Genomic DNA, 15932 nt, shown 5'->3' with positions numbered 1-15932 from the left:
GGGCTAGGTCAGTTGGCATCTCTGTGTGAAGTTGGCATGTTCTTTCCGTATTCGCGTGGGTTTCCTCCTTCCCACAAGTACAAAGACATGCGCTATAGGTGAATTGAATAAGCTAAATTGGCCGTAGTGTATGTGTGAGACTGTGGGAGTACACGGGTATTTCCCAGTGATGGGTTGCAGCTGAAAGGGCATCCGCTTATTTTGTGGTTCATTCCGCTGTGGTGACCCTTAAATAATAAGAATAAGCCGAAAGGAAAATGAATGAATGAAAGAATAAATATATAATTGAGTACACCCCATTTTGAAAATGAATATTTGATCAATTTCTCAGTCAATTTAGGTAATATATTTTGGTGCATTTGAACAAAACAAATTAATAAACAGATATATCTATTAAATAACATTTTAGTCACAGAACATATTTAGAAATAAAAAGGTAATACATTTAAATTCATACAAAAATAAATCAATTACAAAATTTCAACAATTTAATTATTTTAGTTATTATTTATTTATTTATTTTTTTCTAGATTTTTTCATATAAATTTGGGCTACTAATTTTTGGACCGTTATTGTAAGTTGCTTTGTTAGATTAGCTCGAGATTTGGCTTTAGTACTGACTAATCTAATGTATATCAAATTCCCGTTAAGGCAAGTAGTTTCTTTGAAACGTATGTTTGGGCAGTCTGTCTGAATGGGGAAATAAAATTAACTCGAAAGGAACGAGATTACGACAACAACTTAATTTATGGCCGTGTCACAAATTATCGATAATTGGCTCTTGTACTAGTAGGACGGGCTTCATTTGCCATATTGACCCTTTTCCCCTTTTAAAACTATACGAGTGACATGTCTTGTGTATTCTATAGTCTTTGTATATATGCACAAATATACTATTGTAAGCCTCAAATAGAAAATATAAATTTTAAATGAGAGATTTGTGAGGAAGTTTGTTGGCTAACATCCCAGAAAACTATGATAAACACTATGATACTTTCAGCAAATATAAATGTTGCATTGAAGTGCAGTAATTACATAAATCTTAATTAGTCTGGTTTAAATGGCCTTCAGATACTGAACAAGTACTTTGTGTGTGGCCATTCGATACACAGAGATCCAGATCAAAGCTTTTTCTAGTCTACTGAAATTGATAAAAACAGATCCAATTTGTTTATGATGACAGAAAAAGGAGAGCAGCACTTCAATCAGAAAGACTATTAAATCCTGAGCACTCTGCCTGGTGTGAAATTCAGAGAGGCATCCTGAGCGTGCGAAGACAAGCTGAATTGTCACAGGTTGCCGTGAAGGCACATTAGTATATTGTAGATAGCATAATCGGATTGCGACATGGTAAATGAGATTAGATTGATCTCGCCGGATAATGACTGCGAGGTCCTGAGAGGTGCGCATGACATCCCTGTGAACAAACGTTCGCCTGACCTGTCAGAGGGAATAGGCATGCAATTTCTGCGCTTTCTGTTTCCAGTTAAAACTCATTTTAATGACCTTGTCGAGTTGCATTTGCCTGCCTCATTCGATTTCCATTTGATTTAATCTGAATAAATCTCATTTGAGCCAGGAATCTAAGGAGTGTTTAGCAAGGCACATGGGAGAGGGGATCTTTGGTGTGAATTGAAGCAACAAGGGGAATGTGCCGGAAGGTATGGTCTTTGTCTCTGGCACAGCCCTGAGGCTCTGTAGAGGACATGTGTTCTTCAAACAACCATTGAACTCGTTAACCACCGCCATGTAAGGCCCGGCTCACAGACAAACCGGTGAAGGATAGATGAGAAAAAAAATGCTAGCTCCTATCAAGTTCTCATTATTACGATGTCCTGTGAACAATGCTGTAGAGTGACTAAAAACTGAATTAAATTTATACTCTATTAAATCGAACCATGGTATATGCACTGCAAAAGTATAGTGAAGGGGACTCTATCCTGCTCAGTGAGCGCCATTTTTCAAATAATCACCTTCTCTCCTCTCCACCAATAAGCTGGTGTGTGGTGTGCGGACTGGCGCAATATGGCTGCCGTCACGCTTTGAGTGTCCAGAAAAGCGTTATATAAATGTAAGGAATTAATTCATTATTTAATAGTAGTTCAGAAATCAAATGGCTAATAAGTGAAATGTAAATACTATCTCATTAGTAAATAAATTAAAAACATATGATCTACACTAAATGTCCCCTAAACTGAACTGAGAAAAAGAAATAATGCAATAAAATGGATTTGGAGAAGCAGCATGCTATTTTACTTGGATCTGAGAGAAGTGAGGAACACTTGTAATAGGCTTGCTTTTTGCAATGATGTTGGCAAGAAATAATCTATTTACAATTATATTGATGGCTCAAGTGGACTGTAAAAGCCTTCATTTAAGTATCTCAGTTAATCCAACTGATTGGATTGATTAGGGTGGTGTAGATCTGAAATAATCTAATCAATAGGAAGTGTGTACGACTTGAACCTAGTTTCTGAAGTAAAATGATCTTGATGCTTCTGTTTGCATTTGCATTGCATATTCAAGAAAATGCATATAATATGAACCAAATTGACAAAATAGTACAAATTTGCATTACAAAACAGCATCGATGGTGTCAAAATTTCTGTAAATGATTTACAAAATAAAGTACAATTAAGTAACATCGTATTTACATATCCACCAATGCAATAAATGCAATGCAAACTAGTGTAGTTGCAAATTAGCAAAGCTTAATGCTCTTAAGGTGTGGATGATCTGTTATGACAAGGTAATGTGCAAGTTTTTTTGGGGGGCAGAAAAGTATGTGGAGGTGCTAAGAAAATCAACATTCAATGTATTTTATATGCCTTTATTGATAAGTTAGCCTACTTAAAAAATGCAATTAATTAGTAAGAGCAGCTATGGTGCACATATTGAAAAAAAAGATTGATTTTATTTAGCCCTGTTTATTCGTTGTAATGTAATGTAATGTGTATTTATATAGTGTTTTTATTGTGTATGGATATACACCCATAGCGCTTCCCAATGAGGAGAGTTAGGGGTCTCTCCACATCCCCACCAGTGTGCACCATCCACTTGGGATGATGCGAGGGCAGCCACAAGACAAAGGCACTAGTGAGCTCACCACACACCAGCTATTGGTGATAGAGCCAATTCAGTGGATGGGGATGATTGGGAGGGATGATCGGGATTGGCTAAAGAATATGAATAACAGATAAGCATTTAGACATATACAGTTTAAATCAGAATTGTTAACTAGCTGAATTATTAGCTCCACTGTTTATTCCCCCCCACCCCCCCAATTTCTGTTTAACAGAGAGATTTTTTCAACATATTTCTAAAAAAAATAGTTTTAATAACTCATTTCTAGTAACTAATTTATTTTACATTTGCCATGATGCCAGTAAATAATATTTTACTAGATATTTATCAAGACTTCTTTACAGCTTAAAGAGACATTTAAGGGCTCATCTAGGTTAATTAGGTTAACTAGGCAGGTTAGGGTAATTAGGCAAGTTATTGTATAACGATGGTTTGTTTTGTACTATCGAAAAAATTATAGCCTAAAGGGGCTAATAATTTTGACCTTAAAATGTTTTTTTTTTTAAATTTGCTTTTATTCTAACCAAAATAAAACAAATAAGACTTTCTCCAGAAGAAAAAACATTATCAGACATACTGTGAAAATCTCACAAACCTTTTTACAATGACTACAATAAACCTGTATTTAAGTGAGATAATCCAACAGATGTACATTGTGACAACTGTTTTTGTTTTTGAAAATTCAGGTGCAAAAATAGCTGTGTTTTAAGCCTTTTCAGTGCTTTTCTTCTCTGCATGTGTAGTAAATACCGACAGCACTGTTTTAACGCCAAAAAGACAGTTTGCGCTGGAACAAGCTGTTAGTAAATCTGGCTCGGTTGTTTTGTTTTTTTTAAATCACACAGTATCCATTCATGACTCATTTTTTGGCCTGAATCAGTTGAGTATTTCAAATCTACAAGGACCCACATAAACTGTATGTCTGATTGCGTTTGGTACGGGAGAATCCAGTCCTTTCAAGCCCTGAATTGCCTGCACCTGTTTTATTGGTTCTTACCTTCATATCGGATGGCCATTCCTGTGTTGGTGCCGAAACCATCTGTAGTGAACTCCACAAAGAGATGTCTGGAGGAACTAGCGACTCCCTCATTAGGAAGGTATTCCACCTCATACGAGTCATACACGATGGGTGAGTCAATATGGTTGCCGTTTTTGATCAAAAACCTGCAAGCGTCAACAGAACAGAAGAGTTGAGCTCCTTTAAAACAGCAAATCTGTTTGGCAGCAGACGTAACGTTCCTCCGATTTCTAGTACTGTCTTTTGGCAGTTTGCATAATAATCGCCTGATATGATTTTGAATAGCTGAGCAGCAAGTGACCTCATTAAAAGTCCATTTGTTAGCAAAGCCTGCAGAAAAAAGCGGATACTGCTAATAAAAATAACTTAATCCCCCTCCTGAGGCCCCGGAGTGGGCTCTAATCACTCTCTCCACGCCTGCATGAGGGGGTTTGATTATTCTAAATTATTTTAAAGGAGAGCAAGTGTCTGATCTCAGAAACTTTCATCCACTTTCACTCTTGCAGTCGCAGTTCTTCCTATCATGCCTTGCTCTTGCTGTATCATATAACGCCCTGAAGAGCAACGCCACATTTGGAGTATGACTGCACTGTGAACAGACACTCTGACTGACTTTATAGAGCATCATATGACTAATTAGTGAAGAATAGCTGACTGGGACTGACCTGTCGTCGTCTTCAGCGAGGGCCACCTTCTCGAAGTGCACATGCAGCCGGTGGCCTTCAGGGGCTTGCAGCACCCAGTGGCAGGTTAGGTTGTTGCTGTAGTTGCCTGGAAAACCAGGAGACACAATGCGGCCGAGAGTCGCATTCTTCACCATTCCACCGCAGGCCACTGTTCAAAGCACAAATGAAAGGAAGCAGATGACATTGAGAAGAAAAGGAAAAGCTGGAGGTCGAAGAAACCCTCAGAGTGAGCTTTGAGGTGTGGATAACAGAACTCTTTCATACCGCACGACTGTAGAGACTAGAAACAAGTGTGTAGCAATAATAATAAAAATACATGGTACGTGAGGGCACAGTGTTATGGTTCTAGGGCACCTTTAGACATATCAATTTGTTTGTAAAATAGGCTGCATGTCTAAATTTGCAATATTCATAAAAAGTAGGCAAAAAAGTACCCTGATGTCCTACTACTTTCACCAATATTCTGACATTTCATTCCATGAGGTAAAAAAGAGCAATGACATGGGAAATGAAGTAAAAAGTATTTCTTCATTCTACACATATTTACATTATATGGATACTTTTAAAATGGTTGCAACGTCTGTGCTTAACTGAATACTGTGTCTAGCCAGACAATATGGGATTTCTGTGCCTAGATTCTAAGTAAAAAAACAACATTTTCTTCCAAAGTCCTTTAATGTCTCAAATGTAGTCCTAATGTTTCTTTCTGGAATGTACATATCGCAAAATTCACAATTTAACCATGAGGGACAGTGGCTTTCATTAGCATTCTTTGGTTGTCAGCTCTAAAAGTTTATGTTTCACAGCTCTATAGTACTTAATTCATTTTATACTTTTTTTTTGGGGGGGGGGGGGGGGGGGCTGTCCCTTTATTCATCAGGGGTTGCCACAGCGGAATGAGCCGCCAACTTATTCAGCATAAGTTTTACACAGCGGATGCCCTTTCAGCTGCAACCCAATACTGGGAAACATCTATACACACTCATTGACACTCATACACTAAGGACAATTTATACAATTCACCTATACGGTTTGTCTTTGGACTGTGGGGAAAACCAGAGCACCTAGAGGAAACCCATGTGAACACAGGAAGAACATGCCAACTCCACACAAAAATGCCAACTGACCCGGCCTGGACTCGAATCAGCGACCTTCTTGCTCTGAGGTGACAGTGCTAAACACTGAGCCACCGTGTCGCCCCTTTTGTGTTCAACAGAACAAGTCAAGGCTGAGTAAATGATGACAGAATTCAAATTTTTGGGTAATTCATCCCTTAAATACCTTGAGTAAACAGGGCCAAACTTCTTAGTTTTAATCCAGAAGCTCAAAACAACATAAGAAAGCAGTGAAGTCATTCTAAAATGAATAGATGCAGAAGAGTACCACATAATTGACTGAAGGATTTAAACAGAGAAGGACAGCATTAGTAAACAGTTTTTATTGAAGGCAACAAACAAGACAGAGCTCGTCTTTTTCATCCAAGGAGGAGGAGAAAACCTTCTAAGCTTGACGGCTGAAGGTTAGTCAGGCGGACAGAACATAATTAAAGTGGACCCAAAGCCCTGCTCCCTGGCAGCCTGCCCATGCTGATCAGTAATCAGACTCTGACAGTCCGACTCAGGCCTGCATCAGCATGGCAGGGGCACACTTCTAAAACGGCACGTTTATGCGATTTCACTCAGAATCAATGGCGAGAATGAGAAACCCCAGGTCCTGTAGGCCGCGTCTGCCAGCCCCAGGCTAACTAAACCACCTCACGACTCGCGCCTCCAAAACACTAAATGAGATCCTTCATCAAAACAGCCCTCCTTCAGGGAGCTCAGCCTTGTTTGCGATCGGAGATGTTGTTCTGTTTGTCATGCAGGAGGGAAGAGTTCTTCAGCTCTGGGATTCGGCTCTCCGAAGAGATCGAGGCGCAGAAAGTCCTTATTTATGCAGAGGAGGCAAGGCTGTCAATCACACTGTCACACCGGGCTGCCTTGAGGGGGTACGCTTGTTAATATTCACTGCCTTGTAGCGCAAACACTTCTGTTCCCACCACTGCAGCCAAAATCAATGATCAAGCTCCAATTAACTTTAAAGGAGGAGGGAGCAACCGCACCGGGAGTTTCTCCTCTGTCAAGTTAAATCACACCTGCGTGGACTAAATATTTACACAGGCGTGAGGTTTGTTTCTTTGCGCAGAAACTATCGTTTGTGCATCTGAATGACTCAATGACTTGTGGGTGTATGTTTACAGTGAGACGAAGAAAAAAGGAAAGCGAAGGATAATTGCTAGTGAGCGACTCTAGGGCGGCTTCACAATGATGCAAATCAGCAAGGCTGTGTTTATGATTGGCAGGTAAAAACCGTACATTTGCCGCATCTACATGCAAACTGAATAAACTTCATTAAAAGCAGAGCCTGGTGTTTCATAGATTTCCTGCACTTGTAAAGATATCGGCTGTGCTGACTAGTGCTACTGCTTCATAATTGAATTTCTCAGGGGCAGAGATCAAATACTGCAGATTTTGGTAATTAGCTGTCATTTAGCTGGTGCTTTTGTTATAGTGTGCTCAATACAGGGATGGTCCCTTTGGAGTAGCCTGCAATTAAAAGGCTAGCTGGTGAAAGGGCACCTGTGACATGTTGGTTAGTTTCTTCTTTGTTTACCGCCATCTGGAAGCAATGTGCACCTATTGTTTCAACAGCACAGATCCATTACTATCAGGTTAAAGGAATTATTCGGGTTCACAAGTGAAGCTTGATGGACCACATTTGGGGAATAACATCAATTAGCAGTTCAGATATGTTTAGTGTTGGTTGAAATAAAAGCAAAAATCTCGGTTTGCAAAAGGTGCTTAATGGAGGTGAATGATGCACTCATCGTTAAAATATGGACCTAATGTTTTTTTTACTTTAATTCTTTATAAAACAGGTATTATTTCTGCTGCACAATTGTCTATGTTGTCATTTTGCAGTGGAAGTACTTGGTTCTGATTCTATTTGATATTTTAAAGGTAGGGTTCTTGTCTTTGAGCAGACACATTAGTTAATGGCTTAAAATTACTAGAATTAAAAGGTTTTTATAACAACAAATGGATAAAACTATTAAAAGATAAGGATAGCATGTGATTCTGCCACACATTAATAATGCCTGGCTTACTGTAGTACTATTTTTTGTTTAAGTCAGTTATGTAAGCAAGTAATTAATAAATTAATGGAAGTTTGTACAATTAACCAGATAATAAAAAATATATGTAATGTAAAATTAACACATTCTTTTGCCACACTAGCATTATAATAATTATTGTTCTATATTTAAGTCTATTGACTATGAACAATGATATACATTGTTTATTACCTGGCCTATTTGACAATAGCAAGTTAATAAATAAAATAGAATGTTATTAAGTAAAACAAAGTTAATAAAAAAATTATAAATAAAAAGTAAAAATTATTTAAAATAAATAAATAAATAATTTAAATAATAAATATAATAAAATAATAAAATAAAATAAAATAAAATAGAATAAAATAAAATAAAGTAAAATAAAATAAAATAAAATAAAATAAAATAAAATAAAATAAAATAAAATAAAATCCCAGAATGTTCATTAACCCAAGAAACGAAATTCGTCATAATGTTTTTCACTCACCAAGACAGCGTGGCACTTTGCCGCTCCAGTATGGTATGGTGGCGTTGCGGCACGTCAGTGTGGACGGACCCTGGATCTGATATCCATTAAAGCAGTAGAAATAGGCCTCTCCTTCTGCATGCAGGCTGCTGACTGAAACATCCCCATATGCTGGTCTATCAGGGAAGTTGCAACTCAACACAAAAGCTGAAAGGGAGAGAAATTTATAAGTGATTACTCACACAATTAAAACAGCCAGAACACACTTATTTAACTGACCATCTGAAGCAGCTCTAAAGTTATCATTAGCCTGAGACTGAGGTCTGTGGGGAGTTTGAATATTGCATTATGGCGACTCCCGCTTATTTCGAGAAGACTTATTATCTTAACAAACTCCATCTGTCTTTCTTTCCTTCAGTTTAATATGGCCTCTGAGGGGCTGTCCCCAATGCATGTCCTCTCTCCACATCCTCCAGACCGCAGCCGACCTTTTCTGTGGGAAAGGGACATGGCGAAGATGACAAATAAACCCGAACCACGAGCACTGTCCATTTCCCTAGCCAAAGTGGGCCTGCTGGGATGCATGGAGACGATCATTAGCTGCCTAAGATGATAGATTAGACTCACATTTGGCCTAATGGTCACAATAGAAGCAAACCATCTCTACCTCTGAGACTAGCACAGATTCTTCATCATATTTTTATAACTGGACACTCAATTCATTTGGACTTTTACACAGTCTTGCAAAAGTCTGATTCATGCTGTGACTTTTTCTAGGCCACTTAAAGATGATGTGCTAGACTTTAGCCTCTCTTTTTCCATTTCTGTATAAAACATGTAACTGCAAGTTATACATGGAGTTATTTAAAAATAAACAATTGTACATCACATGTTGGAGAAATGCTTCCTTCTAAGAGTTTCTCACCTGATCAAATGTGTTTAAAAAGAAAATCATATTAACTGACATTTCGATCTGACGATTGCTTAGTCAGATTAAAATACACTGAACAACTGAAATGTCTGGTTATACTTAGGGCTTGCCAATAACTTTTAGCATGTGGCTAATTGTTTAATAAAGTTACTAGCCACTCAGTTTTTTCAATAGAAAGTGTTTTGTCGTTGAGTGTTAGAAGTGATTCTGAAACAAACTGACGGTGCTGAATATTTTAAAATTCCTGTAAATATTTAAAGTAAATAAATAAATGCCAATATTGATTCAGAATGACCAAAACATTCAATAACCAAACAATTAAAATAAGTTTTGGTGGACTGGATTTTATAAATATATATTGGTCCCACCTTATATTACGTGTCGCTTATACTTGTGAACTTACACGGTAACTGTGTAAGTAGCATGTAACTACAGTGTATGTACACTCTGGTACATAGTATTTACTTGGGTAATACTGGTGTCACTTTACACATGTAACAACACACTGAATAGTATGTGTAAGTTCAAATGTGTAACAGGACAGTAACAACACAATCTTTGATAAACTACTCCTTTAATGTGAATTACTGATTCTACAATTTACCCTAAAACAACATATAAACATAGACATATTTCTATACACACTTATACTTTTTTGATAGAAGTTTGCTGTTAAACAGTTGCACAAAAGCTTAGGTTTTATAAATTACACAGTAATTTATAACCATTTTACACTTTATATTGAGTGGACAGTTCCTGGGGATATACCCTGTAATTACACTGATATCACAAGGTGAAACCTAATGCAGCGTTAGTTCTGCCATTCTTATTCTATTACAGTGGGAAGTCTCCACTTCACTTCCTAATCTGCAAATGCCTCTTTGAATATCACACTAACTAACTGTACAAAAAAAAAAAAAAAAAAAAAAAAAAAACTAACACTTCCCTTCTTAGACTTTACAGACCTGAAACTTGCCTTTAGTACTTATTCATTGTTGCTCTTATAGTTGTGTAAATTGCTTCCATGTCCTCATTTGTAAGTCGCTTTGGATAAAAGCGTCTGCTAAATGACTAAATGTAAATGTAAATGTAAGTGGGAAAACACCTGCACATATTGTTGTTATATAATGCACTTATTTAATTCTTGTTACAGATGTGTACTTTTTTAGTGTTGTTACCAATGTCCTGTTATACATTTGAACTTACTCATACTATTCAGTGTGTTGTTACATGTGTGTAATTACACCAGTATTACACAAGTAAATACTATGTACCAATGTGTACATACACTGTAGTTACTACTGTAGATACTACTTACACATCTAGTTAACATGTAAGTTCACAGAAATAAGCGGCACAATATAAAGTGGGACCCTATATTTAAATTTTAAAAGAACAAATTTACTTAAACTAATTTCCAAGGCTTTTTTGCCTATAAAAAGTTTTTTTCCACTTAATCTTTAATTTAACATAATTGAATGCTGCTGCCTGTCCTGTGTCCAAGTCATCACCTTACACATGGATGAATGACCCCATCCAATCAGACCTTGAGGCAAAAAGAAATTTATATGCGTACCATTGCCAATTGGGGTTGGGTTTACTTATACAACAAAATGAATACCCAAAGCTCTTGATGATGACACTAAGGTATAATGACGCAAAGCTATCGGTCTGTGCATTAAACGGAACATTATTTACATCCTTATTAAATGTAATCCATAGCCTCAGGCAAATGGGGAAATTAGATTCTCTTCAGCAAACTAATTCTTTCAGACGGTTTCCTTCTGTTTTAAATAACTGATTCATCTAACCGTTTACAGCAAAGATACTTAGTTTCAAACTGTTTTAAATTCATCTGATTGTTTATATAATCACCATGATGTACCATAAATTAAAATGAAAATCACTTCAAATAATAGTAACTGTCAGGCACATCAAAAAAATTTTGGCTGTAGATTAGGTAACCATGCTCTTGTTATGATCACCAACAATTGAACAGTTGCAACTCGCAAAAAAAAGCTACAATTCGCTTACTGAACCGAACTACAACTCCAATCATGCACCTAACACACACCAGTTCCTGATTTCTTTTGATGACAAACAAACATGGGCACACAGCTGAAGTTTATCGTTGATTCATTACCTGGACTATAAGTCTATAAAGACACCTCTCATTTACACACACATTGCTGAGTCTTGTTCGACCCCTTGTAACATTACAGAGGTTTTCCTTGTTTGTCTTGCCTTGTTTCTTAGATTTTTTTTTAACATTTTGATTCTTTGCCACCTAGAATGTTTACCTGTATTTTGACCACATATTTCAAATTATCTTTATGCTACCATTTGCTCCTGTTTTTGATGATAGCCTGCGCAACTTCTCCTAATAAAACTGCACATGAATCCTCAACATTGTTGTCCAGTTTCAACTGTTACAGCTACATATGCTATACTGCAGTTTCTTCTATAGATCAGTCATATCACTTTATAAGACCTCAGTGTATTCTGTAACGCGTAGTTCACATTGTTAATTTTTTTCTGTTTATTTACGGTTGTGAATTACATTATGGGACCTTGATCTCTGCTCTGTTGACTTTTGATGCTGAAATTCCAACTCTACGGTTTAACAAAGTCACTTGTATTAACATTTTTTTTAGTTTGAAATAATTATATACTGTATAAGAAATAATATATAGAGAAAAAAGTCTGTAAAATAACAGAAAATGTACTGGCAGTTCATTAAGAGGTATTTGTATCATTATATATAACACCAACCCAAACAATATATCACTTTAAACTATTAAAAATGTAAATAAAACTCACTTTTTCAAACTTTTTATGGCTAAAAGTTGTTGAAAGAAAGTTATATCCACTAATTTACGGATATATTTTACAAAGTTTGCCAGCCAGACAGAGTTCTCTGCAATTCTTCTCATAGTAAAGTCATGCAGTGTGTAAGCTGTCGACAATTCATTGCGAAATATGAACACAGCAGAAAATGAATGCTACCCCAGATAGTCATGCAGTGTGAAAATGACGGTAATTTACCAATTGTGAAAATCATGTCAAAAAAGTCACCTACATTTTGAATAATTTGAGGAAATGGACAGCAAACTGTTATTTTTGTGTGGACTATCCCTTTAAACAGAAAGAACTGTGACAGAATTGATTTTAATTAGAAATTTAACTACAGTTTCCACCATAAGAGGGTTCTTTGGCGAGTTCATGTTTTCCATTGTGTCTGTTCTCTACAATCTGAACAGAAGAAATGAACTAGAGAAGATTTCCATGTCATAAAATGATCAATGACTTTTCAAAAACACGAGGCTTCTATGCGCCATTTGGGACCAGGTTTGAAATAACTGATGCCCCAGTAAAGACTGTATTAAATATATTCAAATGGCCTCTTGCATGATCTTTGCTCCTCTGGATAAGGCTGTGAAGTGAGTCTTTATTGATCATTGTCTTCCCTTCCTCTCGGCACTAAAGCACTCTGTCAATATTTTCTTAAGCAATGCGCACAAAAGCCTTTCAATGTTTATCGCTGATGGCATGTGAGTCCTTTCACACTTTCAAAGTACCTGAAGAAGGTCTTGGACTGAAGCCTTGCTATTTAATAAACATTTGCAAGTCACAAAAGTGCAGGAATTTTCCCATTTTACCATCTGCCTATGAAAATCAACAAGCCCACGAAGTCATGAAGACATGAAAGAAATAAAAATTTTCTTTGCGATGAAAGAGGTCAAAATTCAAGGCCAGAGTAAATTCAGTTGCGAGTCATGTACAATGAAGCCTGCATATGAAGGAGGCTTTGATAAGCAAGTGACCATCTTTCCCTGCTTCACAAAAGCTGTGCACAGCCTCCGCAAATGGCTGTAAATCCAGGTTAGACCACAAGCACCCATCGAGCTAAGAACTGCTTTCCCAACAACAATTTTTTTTTTTGTCTCCTCCTCCTCCTCTAAAAATGTTTTTGCAATTTATGACAGAAATTTCAGGGCTCATTTCTTCTCGTCTTGATGTGGTTGCGGCAGCCGCATTGTTGGCTGTTGAAATTCAGAGCACTGTGTGGGTGTTGATTTTGTCACCAATGACAAGTCTGAGCCTGAGGACAGAACATTTGCACAGGGCCGAAAAATTATAACCTTTGACCTGGCACAGATCACATTTGCCATGACACATTTGCTTTCAACTTTTTTACCTGACAGCAAAGAGCTAACAAATATCATCAACATTCAAGTTGCACACAGCAGGCATTAATTTTCTTTTCAGCTTAGTCCCTTTATAAATCTGGGGCTGCCAAAACTTATCCAGCATATGTTGAAGGCAGCGGATGCCCTTCCAGCTGCAACCAATCACTGGGAAACATCCATACACACTCATTCACACACATATACACTATGGTCAATTAAGCTTACCCAATTCACCTACTGCATGTCTTTGGACTTGTGGGGGAAGCCAGAGCACCCATAGGAGACCCACGTGAACACCAACTGACCAAGCCAAGGCTCGAATCAGCGACCTTCTTGCTATTAGGCGATTGTGCTACCCCACTGCGCCACCGTGAGGGGTGCCCAACCCTGTTCCTGGAGATCGACCTTCTTGCAGATTTCAGATGCAACCCTTATCAAACACACCTGCCTGTAATTATCAAGTGCTGTTCAGGTCCTAATCAATTGGTTCAGGTGTGTTTGATCAGAGTTTGAGCTGAACTCTGTATGAAGGTAGATCTCCAGGAGCAGGGCTAAGCACCCCTGGGTTAGATTTAGGTTGTTATGTCAGGTGAACAAAATTCACTGTCTTGGCCATGGGTGTCTAAACTCAGACCTGGAGGGCCAGTGTCCTGCATAGTTTGGGTCCAACTTCCTTGAACACACCTCCCAGGAAGTACCTAGAAAGAGCTTAATTAGCTGGTTCAGGTGTGTTTAATAGGGGTTGGAACTAAAGTATGCTGGACACTGGCACTCCAGGACCAAGTTTGGACACATCTGGTCTAGGCAGTGTCTAAGTGTCGAAAACGTTATTTTGATGTCCAATATTGTCCTTTGATATTTGGTTGATTTTAGGTTTGGGTTGAAAAGTGAACCAAATCCAACGTTGAGCCAACATCTTAAACCAACGTTATATTGATGCCAAATACTGACATTTATTTATCAGGAATCTCAACCAAAATCCAACTTCCAATTTTATAACATCCGACATTATAGTCGTGGCATCCACACAACGTCAAGCTGTAACATCATATATATATATTTTTTTTGATTTTGGAAAGTGACCAAAATTCAAGCTCTGTTACACACACACACACACACACACACACACACACACACACACACACACACACACACACACACACACACACACACACACACACACACACACACATATATATACATACATATATATATATATTTATATAACTTATATGCATCTATGTTTATGAGTAACAGTAATATATATTTAACAAAATGAAATATTTATTTATTAAAATTAACTGAATTTCTAACCCGCGTCATGACTGTTGTTGCTAAAATGACGAGGGGTCGACGTGCAGCCAGACAATTGTTTTATTAAACACAGAAAACAATAAACAAAATATGAACACACCTATCATTGGAGCAACTTAACAACTGATAATGAGGTGATAACAAGAACGAGTATAAATACACAAAGAAACAATTAACTAAACAAGCTGATGAGGGGGGTGGAGACAATAAATCAAAGGCTAAGAGGATAATGGGGTAAACTTAGACAGCAGGGAGTGACACATGAAAACACTAAACTACAATACACATAAACACAAAACTAGGACTGTAAAAATGTACAAATGTACAAATAATAAATTTAAATTTAAATTTAAAAGTAATATATAAAAAAATAATATATATATATATATATATATATATATATATATATATATATATATATATATATATATATATATATATATATACAATTAAATGACTAAAATAATCGAAAAAAATTATTACAAAAATATTTAAATGTGTATTTATTATGAAAATAAGGATAGTTACTGTGTAAACTGCAAAACGATTTGAAATACACACTTTTTGTAGCACAATTATTGATATTGCAGGATGGAAGATGCAGTGAACTCTTGAAATATCTACTAAATTATCTTGATTTACATAGAAGAACCATTTTTTTTGGAATGAAATTCAGAAATGAATGATCAATCAATTTAAATATATATGTTTTTTCAGTGCACATAAGCGCCTGGCTAAACTGCATCGTCAGTCAATAAAGCAGAGATTTTGCAATACGCCAAAGTAAATTCTAGCCGAGGTCTTTAGAGATATCATGACACACAGCAAGCAAAGAGCTCCAAAAGAGTAAGACGCTGACGGCCAACATGAGGTCTTCAATTACACTGAAGTCCTGTAAACAACAGGTAAAAATGTCAAGTTGTATTACACATGATCGAGATGCTATCCTTTCCCAAAAGAACTGTTATCTCACATTAGAGGCCATAGAAGCCGCTACGAAGGAATCCACTATAAAGTATTACAGCAATTTTTCAGGTGTCAGGCATTAATTAAACCGTGCTGTACAATGCCCCAAAGTATTGCTTTCATAGC

At 36.9% G+C, this 15932-nt stretch overlaps 1 protein-coding gene across 8 annotated transcripts in view; it reads right to left on the bottom strand.

Annotated features, from left to right (window-relative positions):
* The window catches only part of sez6b (seizure related 6 homolog b), a 369655-nt gene that overhangs the window by 54431 nt on the left and 299292 nt on the right, over window positions 1-15932 (bottom strand). For 7 of the 8 annotated variants that reach the window (XM_087284203.1, XM_087284201.1, XM_087284202.1 and 4 more), the window contains exons 5-7: window positions 8427-8612; window positions 4768-4936; window positions 4082-4248 (exon numbers count right to left, since the gene is read on the bottom strand). In XM_087284203.1, the coding sequence (XP_087140329.1) occupies window positions 4082-4248; window positions 4768-4936; window positions 8427-8612 (522 nt within the window). Of the gene's footprint in view, window positions 1-548; window positions 621-732; window positions 4249-4767; window positions 4937-8426; window positions 8613-15932 lie in introns of those variants that run through there. The other variant, XR_015509446.1, reaches the window with a different exon arrangement.

The sequence above is a fragment of the Danio rerio genome, chromosome 15 (genome assembly GCF_052040795.2).
Source record: "Danio rerio strain M-AB ecotype USA chromosome 15, GRCz13ab, whole genome shotgun sequence".
Lineage (NCBI taxonomy): Eukaryota > Metazoa > Chordata > Actinopteri > Cypriniformes > Danionidae > Danio > Danio rerio.
This window is presented reverse-complemented; position numbering and strand designations above follow the sequence as displayed.